At 37.8% G+C, this 12,681-nt stretch overlaps 1 protein-coding gene across 17 annotated transcripts in view; it reads right to left on the bottom strand.

The window, feature by feature from the left end:
• Positions 1 to 12,681, bottom strand: part of Mbnl1 (muscleblind like splicing regulator 1) — a 164,418-nt gene that overhangs the window by 112,328 nt on the left and 39,409 nt on the right. For 13 of the 17 annotated variants that reach the window (XM_051177011.1, XM_051177010.1, XM_051177017.1 and 10 more), the window contains exon 2: positions 1,467 to 2,487. The exons of 3 other annotated variants lie outside the window; for them this stretch is intronic. In XM_051177011.1, the coding sequence (XP_051032968.1) occupies positions 1,467 to 1,640 (174 nt within the window). In that variant the 5' untranslated portion in view covers positions 1,641 to 2,487. Of the gene's footprint in view, positions 1 to 1,466; positions 2,488 to 2,681; positions 2,965 to 12,681 lie in introns of those variants that run through there. One more of the 17 variants, XM_051177009.1, reaches the window with a different exon arrangement.

Raw genomic sequence — 12,681 nt, 5'->3', positions numbered from 1 at the left:
TTACAGCTAGGAGTTCACCACCAATTATGAATAGGATTAAAAACTGGATTTACTAGGAATTGGGTCAAAAAGGAGTTACTTATGAACACAGCTGGTTACCGACAAGAGCAATTAGTCCTTTGCTCCTTGTTTTATGGATCCCCGTCTCTAATTTCACCTGAATTCTTGAGCATTAATTTAGGACTAATGTCCACAAAGGTACCAACACTGTGCCTTTATCAATGTGTTTCAAGGCAAGGAAGGGTGTTGGAAGTCATAATTGATAACTCCTACTTATCCTTGTCTAGGACTCTGCCGATAGCCTGCCATTTTAACACAGGTCTGTAGTTACTATCACACACCTCCTCTTAGCCTATTCTTAATATTGAAGCTTTGAAACATTCGGCAAAAACTTTACCAAAGTGAAAAATCACAAAGTGATCTAAAAACAACCGGTTGAAATGGTTAACCTCTAGCTCACTCTGAGGTGATGAAATAAAGCACTTGGATTACAGTGTGGTTTGTTTTTCAAAAAGACACCATGAATCTATGAGACTTCTACAAAGGTGAAGATATGATGGTGATCCATCATGGAAGAGCCAAAGAATTAACTGTAGGCATTTAGCATTTGATTACACCAAGCAAAGTTTAGGTACCCCAAAACACAATTCTAATCTTTTCCTTGCTTTTCAAAATAAAGACATGTTTGCTATCTTTTACAAGATTCATTTCAAACTCGATAAAAATGCTAGAATAAATCATTTCTTCTTATCATGCACACAGGCTAACTTTTAATATTTCTGACTGAGAACACAGTAACAACTGGCAAGAATCTCACAGAAAAAGAACTTATGTATTACCTCAATATGAAAAATCCAATGAATAACAGTACTTAGTTTGCACCTATTATAAAGTCCACATCCAATAAAGTATGTGGTTCGGATAAGCTACTATAGCAACTGAAAGAAATCATAATTCTAGTCAAGTTTTCCCAAAAGTGCATGGCTTTAGCCACTAAAATTATCTCATAGAAAAGTAAAAATGTATCCATGAACAGCTGACATAGAATTTGCCATTCATTTATAACAGCTTGACAAGTTTACCAACAAAGGAAAACAACTCATATTCAATCCGCTACCATCTTGGCCTTATAATATATGAAACTGCTGAACATGAACATTTACCATTGCTGAACAAGACTCTCGCTTTGCTATCATTGTATCACAACTGTACCAATACACAATACTTTCTGCTCTAAAAGGGGAAATCATGGAGTTTGGAGTTAAAAAGCCTGAGAAAGTTATCTATAATAAAGTTGGGCTGGACTTGGTTCTATATCTCATTAAGTACCCCAGTCCAACACCATGACATGCTATATAACTAAAGTGTTACAAAGCAAACCCATAATCCCAAACTTAAGAGTACTGTGTGCCCATACCCCTCAATCAGTCATTGCATATCCTTAAAAGTATTTAATATTTACTCACTTTCAGTGAATCAAAGCAGGCGATTACTCGTCCATTTTCAACTTGGCAGCTTTTCGAAGGATGTGCAAATTTACACTCCGTGTCTGGCCGTGAGCAAGTCCCTCTTTGAAACTCTCTACATACTTCCAGTGTTAGCCATTTTGTGTCCCGAATTGGCGTGACACTAACAGCCATGTTTATATTTTTACAGGTAGTTAAATGTTCAATGAAACCAATAAACCCAAGCCCCTCTCAAAAAAAAAAAAAAAAAAAAAAAAAGGAAAAGAAAAAAAAGTCCGTAACCAAAACAAAAACAAAACAAAACAGGAACTGATAAAACTTAAAACTGTGAAATGACGGTGAAAATGTCCAGAAGGCTGTTTCCCCACTCCCTGCTTTAACGGCACGTGGAAAAGTGTGACTTCAGTATCAAGGGAAAGACCTCCACTAGAAATTCACAGCATGAAACTGTTAATTCAAAGAGGTTTTGGTTTTAGAGAAATACCAGGATTGTAAGTAGATGGGTGCTTAAAGGAGGGCCTGGAATCAGCCTTGTGCTCAGTAACCCCTTCCCAGTGCCAATTTGGAGCCCAAAATGCAAGCATGAAAACGTGGCAGACCCTTTGACACCGACTTTCCAAGCTGCTTTCAGCAAAGTTGTCTGACAGGGAATCTCCTCACAGCTGACTTTGCGATGGAGTTGGGTGGTGCAATCGGTATTGATTAGTTTGGCATAGACAGATGCAGCAGTTTAGAGCAAAATCGAGAAAATGATTTTTTTTTTCCTCCTTGATTTCCTGGCAGAAGGTATCTTACTTTTTCAGCAAACTTTTCTTCTAAACTAAAGCAGCCTAGGGCAATGGCAGATACTCAGAGCTTTTCTCCTGATTAGAAGTAGAAATGGGGGTGTCTGGGCTAGAGGTGGAGGGCGGATGTGCTGTCGTCACAGTCTAGCTGGCAGCAAGCAAGGCAAAAGCAGAGGCTGCTCTAGAAGCGGTTCCAAGCAGCAGAGACGTCAGGAAAGGCACTTCTTAGTACCAACCTGTAGAGAAAAGAGATAGGTTAAGATTTACTAAGTAGCATTCAATGATGTCCTATAGTAGCACAACCTTGCCATGTGATACCAGACTAAGCAACTCAAAGTCAGTTTCTCTCTCTCTCTCTCTCTCTCTCTCTCTCTCTCTCTCTCTCTCTCTCTCTCTCTCTCTCACACACACACACACACACAATACTTACAGTGAGGCATATTGCAGCCAGCCATCGTAGATTTATTAAAAAGGGGGCCGTTTCCCCTTGTGAAGCAATGCATGATAGAGAGATAACCAATCACAGATAGTGTTGCAGCAATATTCTGGGCAGAAAGCCAATAGTGTGGGTTGTCTTATGAAAGGTCGCGCCTGTCAGACGTTCATTACTATGCTATAAGCACAGAAAATGTCCATCAGATGTGACTTATTCCACTGCAAGAGGACGAGCATGTGGGTTTTGAATTTACCCAACATGCAGTTAGTGGACTAAACCATGTTAGTTTCCAAACAGCTCAAACAGCTTCTAACGCAAGTCCAAGGACTTGACAATCACTACAGGGAAATCAAAAGCAAGGTCTAAAAACTGCAGCTGAAGTCCAAGCTGCTCTCGTTCTGACTCTTCACAGGGGTGGACACTGAGCAGCCTGCTGCTGCCTTGACACGTGAATAAAAAAGGAAAGGGGTGTTTACAAATGGTACATTCTCCTGACCTATCCAATTCACTTCCTCCTGAAGCCCAAGTCCTGCCCCTCTGCTGAAAGCAGCACTCATACTGTAAAACTATTCCATTCAGCCATCAGACACTTTGTCACTATATCACAGGCAGGCGAGGGATGAACAAAAGCATCCTTTATTCAGACATTTTTAAAGCAGTGGCTGAGGTCTTGTGGCGAGAATAAGGAGTGTAGTGTTGTCAGTGTGTCTGGTGAATCTGAAGTCAACCTCCAGGGAGAAAGTGATTCCATTGCAGGAACATTAATTATTAAGTGAGCAATTTGATTTGGGCAGCATGATGCACTTTGGAGGCTCAGTCCCACACTATGCTAGAGGGTGGGGGCAGAGGCGGATGCCTGATGATCTGTTAACTTAGGAGACCACTCCTTAGAACAGGGCAGTTTTACTCACCAGCTTACTTTCTCTTTTAATAGGACAAGTAACTTCTCAAACATTTAACCAGTTTTAAAAAAAACAAAAGCCTGGTTTTTTGTTTTTTAGTTTGTTTGTTTTTTTGCTTTTCCTTTTGAATGTTGTCAGTGAAGAAAGTAAAGCTTTCTAACTAGCACATTTGAAGCCACCAACAACACAAAGTAATGGTAATTGCACTCACTTTTTTTTTTTTTTAAGAAGCTGGCCATAAATGGTGCATTTATAATTTTGGAAATTAGAATACAGGATATGAAAGCATCCATGCTAAAAAGCATGTATATCTAGTACAATTTAATTTTTAGGACTAATACTAATACTCTTAATATTATTCAGAGAAAATCTAAGCTACTTAGCAAAGTAGCTTAAATTTGAAAAACACTAAACAGAAAACTGCAATTTCTAATAGGGATGGAAGAAGTGCCACTGTGTTGTGGAAGAATGTTTTCAAGAGTCTTCAGGTTCTAAGGCTTAGCTCTGTCAGAGCAAGGTCAGTTCTGCCCTCTGACAAGTCTCCCTGCTCTCCCAAGTCTCTGCTCAGCACTCACAATTTCTTGGAGCCTCCATGGCTTGAACACCACGCACATGTGTCACCACCACTTCAGGGCCACACTGTTTAACACTTCATCAGCCACCATTCACTACTGGGAAAGCCAAAGACGACACATCTGTCTCTACTCACTCACACACTAATACCACCATTTCAGAATTACCTCTACACACCAGTCCCTGTCTGTGGAGATTTTATTTCCTTATATGTCGGAACCACTAGAGCACATGTTTCCAAGGGCAGAAACACCACCACTCATCTCTGGTACCTGAGAACACTGATTTAAAAAAAAAAAAAAAAAAAAAGACTAGATGGAGTTCCAAAGGCATGTGTATATAAATGATTGTTTACTAAGGAGGACCAAGTTTACCCAAGGACACAAAAGTAACATACACATACACACATGTAATCACATGTGATTGACTCAAATAAACACTGAAGACATGTGCAGTCCATCGCCGCTATAGTCTAGGGTCCTACAAGCCCTCCCATCTGCCTAGGAGTCTCTACAAGCGTGAACAGTTAGTCCCCTCTCTTACACACAACCTTCAAGACAGCTCCACCTCAATCCCCTCCATGTTTCAGTCAGTCTCAGTGGTGGGTGGTTACTGAGTGTCACATTTATTTCTTTGTTCAAACAGTTGCCCTTGAGTATGAGTTCTCCCTGAACTTCCTGCTTGTCTGACTCCATCTTCTGGTACAGTCCTGCCCTGTCCAGCTTTCTCCAAGCTTTTAGCCTTGCCTGGTTCCTTCCCAAACTCTCTCTCCTTCTTTAGACCTATAGACACTGATTAGCTACCTTCACACAGCAGTTCATTCTTAGTCTTCACAAGTCCTGAAAATGCCATACCAGAAAGAAAGAAAGTCCTGCGTGGCTGTGCACTGTCCTCCCCAAACCAAAGTCTACTGACATATCTACACAAGCTGCTTTTCTGTTGTCTTCCTGTGTCATTCACCTCCATATCAATGTCACTGTAAGTCCCACACTGATCACTTTATTATAGCTCAAAAGAAGTTGACAATCCTATAAAAGCCAAATGCTTTCTTCACATTTGCCTCAGTGCCCTGCCTCAACATTTGCCCAAGTAAGAGCTAACACACACAACTCTTTAGCTTATGATCTTGGAACCCCAGAAATGTACTTCACACCATCACATATCACTGCAACCAAGCAAATCCATTCTTATTTATATTGCTATACATACCACCTTCATTGTAAAGCTGGGCCAACTATGGGGGGGGGGGGAAAACATGATTCCATCACATAACATGTTCATGACTGAAGGTTATCTTTTTCAGTCATACGTCCTCTGGAATGACAGAGACTGCCAATGTAGTCTCCTGCTCTGACACATTTCAGACAAGGAAAACATTGTTTACTAACTCACGTAAGTAATCTGAGGTCTGCCAATGAGTAATCCTCATTCCGTCATAGGTTTGATTCCCCAGACAATCAAATGGTATGTGGTGGGCCAGATAATGAAGGAGCACAGGTTACTTGGTACCCTATTGTTAAAGAACAGAATTATAGAACTGAACTCACATTAGAAAATGATTTTTAAAGAAAAATAATGTGCATGTCTATATAGGCAATGATTTAAAAGTGGGTGTTGAATTTATTTTTATCTTGTAAGAAAAAATGTTAAAAGTATTAACACTACAAGGTGGTTATCACATCACAGATGTGCTCCATATATTAGTTACTAGCCCTGTACCTAAACAACAAGTTGGGCTACCATTATCAAAAATGGTCAAGTTTCCCCTCCCAAGAGCAACCCAGACTTTGTATAAGACAAGTACACGATACCCCATCAGATACCAGCCATTGGAAGGAAAGAAGGGGTCGGGCAGTGGAGGATAATAGGTACTTATCCCATTGTCTGCTTCTGTCTTGGCACAGAAGCCCCATGAACATTGGCTAGCTTTTACTCCATGATGAGCATCAAAACAAAAAGGAAACAAATGACCATGTGACAAGACTTTAGATAGGTGGTACACAGATATGCATACAGACAGGGATATGGACATGACAGATGTAAACAAAAGATATGAATGATATAGATACAGATTGGCACATGCAAACACCAGTCTGAAAGTCTCTTCCGTAAGTTCCACTGTCTGGGTTCCATCTTTATAATTAAGTGAACACAATACCAACAGGCAAGAGAATAGGAGGCAGTAAAGTTACAACAGAACCACATTTAAATGCCTCCTTGATTGTGAAGTTAAAAGATTTGTTTGAATTTAAAGTATAATTCCTTTGCATTTTCTTATAACGTTCAAACAGCCAGTGGTGGACAATTTCTTCTCTAAGAAGATAGGAGATAAAACTGTATGCTGCTTTACTGTTCTTCTTGAGGAACACTAAACCTTTACTCATGTATTACACAGACGTTATCTTGTTAGCCTCACGTAGCGTATCAGATCTGTCTGTAACATTTACCATTTCAAGGTGATAAATAGAAACCAGAACACAGGCAACAGTAAAGTTAATGTTGTTACATCTTCAATGGTAAAACAGAAAAATCACCTCTCTTGAATTGGACAAAAAAAAAAAAAAAAAAAAAAAAAAAAAAAAAAGATACACTGGAAAACCCTGAATTCATCACTGTGAAACTAACATGAAGCATGACTCACAGGGTGTTGCAATGCTCTAGCAATATTCTGATTGTGGACTATGACTGTAAACCATGCTTAAAGGAGAAACAACTTATTTTGCACAGTAAACCAGCAGCAAATGTAATACTTAATGTTCAGCTTCTCTTTTGTGAATACTAGTATCACCAAGCTCCTTAATGAAGTCCGTAGCACTTCTAATTAAATGTTTTGTGACAGTGTTCAATGCTACAGATGAGTGGCAAATATATATTTTCTTAATGACATAATACACAACTCAAAAGTATAGTTTATCACCCAGAGAACTAAAAGATTGATATTACCAGGGAGCTTAATATTTCAATAACATGACAGGTGATAGCCATCACCATGCTGTTCCAACTTCCCCTCTAGTGGTCCTACAATCTCCTCCATAATTAACTATGTATATTTCATTTTAGCAGAATCAAGTGACACACATTATAAAGGTAACATCTGAAGAAGTGGCATATACACTTTAAAACCCACCCAAAATATAATTTAATCCCTGTACACACCAGATTTACTCTGTCCTGTAAGTTATGAGACTTCTGAAATTATAATAGAATGAGTCTCACTACTTTTAACTAGACAAGGGTATGAACACTGTCATTTTCAACAGCAAGATCTGTATTTCAAACACTGAATTTCAACTTTAGCATAGTAAACTCAGAGAAAGTTTATGGATTATGTCTATTTAAAATTATCCCATATATGTTGCCCAATTAATTAAAACAAAAAAGTGTGAAAGCATTTTATAATTAAATATCCATATTTTTTCTTCAGAATACAATGAATGAAACCATTCATGAGGAAATATACCACATACTTATTTGATTATATTCCAACAGGAGGAGACCCATACACAAATATTTGCTCCTTTCTGTAAAATCAATGAAGTATTTTCCCCAATGTGTTTCTAATTCCCAAGTCATAAAATCAAACCTCATGACTCCTGCAGAACTCATCATTGCAATCCTACAGACATTTCTACCAATTAATAAATCTGACCTACATAACAAACTTGTGTCATCAATACAATATTGTTATGTTATCACATATATTGAGCTTTATTTTAAAAATTCCTAAGCTTGCTGGGCAGTGGTGGTGCATGCCTTTAGTCCCAGCACTCGTGGCAGAGGCAGGTTGACTTTAAGGCCAGGTTGGTCTACAAATAGAGTTCCAGGACACCCAAGGCTACACAGAGAAAGTCTGTCTTGAAAAAAAAAAAAAAAAAAAAAAAGTCCTAAGCTAAGCTCCTATATATATATATATATATATTTGCTTACAAACAGGAATAATGTTTTCACTAAGAATGAATAAAGTTCCTCTGCTTTTCCCTGATTTAAAACAGCAATAAATGTCAGACAATGAAGACATACACTAACATTTTCACTCGGGTGCTTCATGTGCCTTAAATATTTTTTGAGGATAGTTCCACATAAAATAACATACTTACCTAACCCAAGATATTAAATAGCAACAAATTTTGTTATTATTCTAATATATAAATGGACAATATCTCAATTAATAAAGATACTGTATGTGTTTTAAGGCTTTCTCAATGTCAAAAGAAACAGGCCAATATAATTACATGTTAACAACTTTATTTGGAGTCCCTTTCTGAGCCACCTATGTCATTGTTGGTTTTTGACTTCTCATCAAGGAAAACTGTTGTTATGCTTGCATCACTTTAATAATATAAATCCTTAGATATAAGGCATGTTCATGTGTTAAGTCTGAACTAATAAGAAATTTCTTCCAAGAAAGCATTTCCCAGACTTTACTTTTCTGAACAATAAAGCATACTCTTGGATATTTTTCAGGTACTTTGAGAAGATACTATCCTTCAAACTATACTGTGAAGTTCTCTTGTGGTGACATACAGGGAAGCATCAAATGCCTTTCACCTCTAAAGAGAACCTAAATCTTCCTTAGTATCTCCAAATGCTGTTCAGTAATAACAGCCAGCCAATGGGAGCATTTGTAGCATCAGTCTCCAGCTTCTGGAAAGTCAAAATAAAGTAATACATTGCTCAAAAAGTAAACAGATAAATAAGTATAACTTTTGAATTGTGTAATATGTCAGAAAGGAAATGTGAGAAACATGGATAAATGTTTGCATTGACAATCATGGAGATGGGCAATATATGTTTACTTCTTGTTAGTAGAAAGAAGATGTGCAGTGTGAAGTGACTACAGGCATATCCCACCTATAGGCTTTCAGGTGGCACTGTGTGAATGTGTGTGAATAAAGGAATGTTTTTCTTACATATTATTTCTATAAATGTCAAAAATATCTCATTCCCCTTCTCCAATGCAGACTGACTTTCTAACAACTTCTATAAGCAACACCAAACGTTATCAAAGTAGCTAAGGCACATCAGAATCTGGAAAACCAAAATAAGCACAAACACATTTCCCATACTGCTGGGATCAACTTTGGTCATTTATGAATCTGGAGCCGGCCTTCCTGGAATGGCTTGCATTTCCCATTAGATTAACATAGTTGCTACAATAGTTCACACATGTGCCTGTGCACATGTCTTGTCAGGAAATAAAAACACTCTCCTCTCACTTTGCCTGTTCAAAGATTGTTCGTAAGTCAAAGATTCTGAAAAGGAAGTTTTAAGACTCAATATGGTTAGATAGCAGGATATGGGCATTTCTATTTCTTCTAGTCTTATTTTTGACAATGAGATTTTTATGGTGATGCTGGGCAAAAATGAGGCCATATTTCTCAGGAGAAAAAATTAAAGATTTTATTAGAATTTGGTACTTTCCAAAAGAAGTACATATTGACCAAATTAGCAGGGCAGTTTGAAATCTGGCCCCTTTGCTAAAGGGAAAAATACTCCTTCCTAATGATTTTAATTGCACATAAGGTTCTGTGCATTCTGGGAAAGCTGTAACCCATGAAGAAACATGAAAAGCCGACCACACCCTGCTAGTGAGACAGTGATTAGAGCTCCATAAATTTCCACCAGCATCATACGCTCTTAAAAGCCAATGAACACTTACCTTCCCATAGCATATCAGAACACAACCATAGCATAGCTAACAACAAACTCCAATAACTGCCAATAGCTTATTAATGCCAACACTTACTGTTCTGGGATATGGATGCATCAGAAAGATTGAGCTACCTGACTCAATGGATTGGGCTTCACTATTACAAGCATGTATTCCTGGCACCTACACAGATGCTGAGGCTAGAAACTAGAGTTCCACATGTTTGCCATCTCTAGGCTATTCTTCTTCACATAAAATTCCAGCAACTGTAAGCAACTAATACTAAAACGTTACTCTCAGCAATAACCATTCACTGTACTTGGCCATTTCCTCAAAACCTAGGATGTATTCCCTGGAAAACAAACAAGAAACAAAAAAAAAAAAAAAAAAAAAAAAAAAAAAAAACCCTTGTTTAAAGACTCTGTGACAAGCTCTTTAGTTACATTGTATCATCTGCTTCAGAAGCTAGTGTCCTAAATTGTAAATATTGCCATAAATCACACATAACCCTCCACATCACTGGCTATGTAATACAACTCATTATGTCACCAACCAGTTACGTTTTAGTCATGTCCAACTTACCCAAGTAAGTAGGCATGAAAGAAAGCTTAACCTGCTTTTATTGTTTTGTTTTGTTTTGTTTTGTTTTGTTTGGCTTTAAGGAGTATCCAGATGACAACATGGGGCAACTAAAACAACAGTCTGATAGCAATGTCAGAACTTGTGTTTTCCTCCTATTTGATTGTCTCATAAATTATGAAACAATTATACAAATATATATACACATATATGTATATGTATATGAGAAATGTTTGAGTTCTTAAAGAAAACTTCTTGCTATAAAATCATTATTTTTTGATTTATCAAAATAAAATACATCATGTTCTATAATATATATTTTATATTCATGATGTGCTATTTGTTTTCCATGAATATAAGAAAAATCCATATTCATTATCTTACTATAGCTATATATCACTATCTTACTCCTTTGTGAACAAGCAATTGATATTGGCATACCATAGTGACTGGTGTCTCCTTAGGGCCAAAAGAAAGAATATGAACTCAAAATCAGGTCATTTGTTTCCAAGTGTTAAACTTCATTAAAAACACATGCTGCCAATTTAGTATCAAACTGAGAAATGACAATGATGAAAAAAAAAAAAAAAAAAAAAAAAAGCAAAACCGCAGAAAGGTAGGAAGCTGACTGACGTAGGTATTGGAGGGACCACTACTGTATCTCTAGTGGTTTGCTTGGAAGTTTCCAGTTTTTGTGGAAGAAGGCAGGCAGGCAGGCAGGCAGGCAGAGCTGAGGGAAGGATGCTCACCTTCTCTAAACATATGGCAAACACCAGACATCCATCACATACAAAGAAGTGAAACACTCAGCCCCATATCTATCAGTTCTTTCTCCAATACAGTAATTAATCTGTTTTGAATGGGCTGCAGAGTTCGGCATACCAAGTACTGACAGGCTGACTGAGCTCTCGGCTCTCGAGCAGATTTTCCCTTACCTACTCAACACTGGAGCCTACCCTCTCTTCAGTGCTCTCATCAGAGAACTTTAAACATGTGAACAGAAAAAAAACCCATACGGACAAAGCAGAATGTACCTTGGAACACACCAAATGAGGAGACATACAGTAGTGTTGATCTAAATAAGCCAATAAAATAGTTTCCAAAGCAGCAGAGAATATGGGGTTCCTTAAATCACCCCATCGTGTCATTTTTGACAGCCCATAAAACCATAAGAAAGTATTTCAGGAAGAAAGCACTAAGTATTTGAGATGCATAGGTGACTTTTCTAAGCTTAAACCATATTAGTTGGCAAAAAAGAAATGATGAATATGAAATAGTTTTATGAAATCAAAACCAAAAGTCAAAACCAAAAAGATTAAAACTGGTTCCAATGCCCAAAAATATCTCCTTGAACAAAAACTGCAAGTGCTACTTCTCTAAGTCCTTCTTTCTCCTACTAGCGTGGGGGGGGGGGCAAAGTTTTCCTTAAAAATAACCATATTAAATGAATAAACAGAGGTGGAATCATCGTGTGTAATGATTACACAAGCACAGGGGATACATGGATCTAGCCCATGAGGAATGTGCTGCTCCTCATTATATCAGGACATAAACTAACATAACTATATTGTGAAAGGTGAGACACATACAACAGGAGGTATTATTAATATTAAGAGCTGATGTGCTAAAGGGAAGAGGTCAGAGGTGGTTTCCGGATGGGGAGGGATCTAGGGAGGGTATGGATGACTTTGTTTAACTCAGTGATAGGGTTCTTTGACACTAGGCAGCACCATCAGTGCAGAAAGGACTATTTCAACTGACATGGAAAAAAATAGGAAATTCAAACAAGGCACATTGTTGACATAGCAGTGGACAAGGTAGGGTGTGGGAAGCCATGACCGTAAGGCCTGGGGACTGGTCTCAAGGGAGCCACTACACAGAAATGGATCAGCAGCTACACCTCTGGGCTGGGATCAAGTGAGAAAGGGTCCCAGGTGAAGATTTCAGAATCCACTTCCTAAGGGCTAGAAATTCATCCTTTCAAAATTCACCAAGGGCAGCGCTGCAGTATTTCACTGACTAACTATCTAAGGGTTAAAAGTAAAATACAATACAGGATAGAAAGAAATTGTATTTAAAAGTGGGATTTTTTTTTTTTTTTTTTTTTTTTTTTTACTTCCTAGAGATTTTGCTTCAGTTGCAGCAAAGTGGAAATAAATGTAATGCTCAATTTCATCTCAAGTACTTCCCCTATTCATATTTTCCCTTCTGATTGTGCTTTGTCACAATTGTGGGGTTTTTTTGTTTTTTGTTTTTGTTTTTTGTTTTTTTTTTTTTTGTTGTTTTTTTT

Source organism: Phodopus roborovskii, unplaced genomic scaffold (genome assembly GCF_943737965.1).
Source record: "Phodopus roborovskii unplaced genomic scaffold, PHOROB, whole genome shotgun sequence".
NCBI classification, from domain to species: Eukaryota; Metazoa; Chordata; class Mammalia; order Rodentia; family Cricetidae; genus Phodopus; species Phodopus roborovskii.
Note: the sequence above shows the minus strand (reverse complement) of the source record. Positions and strands in the feature narration are given on the sequence as shown.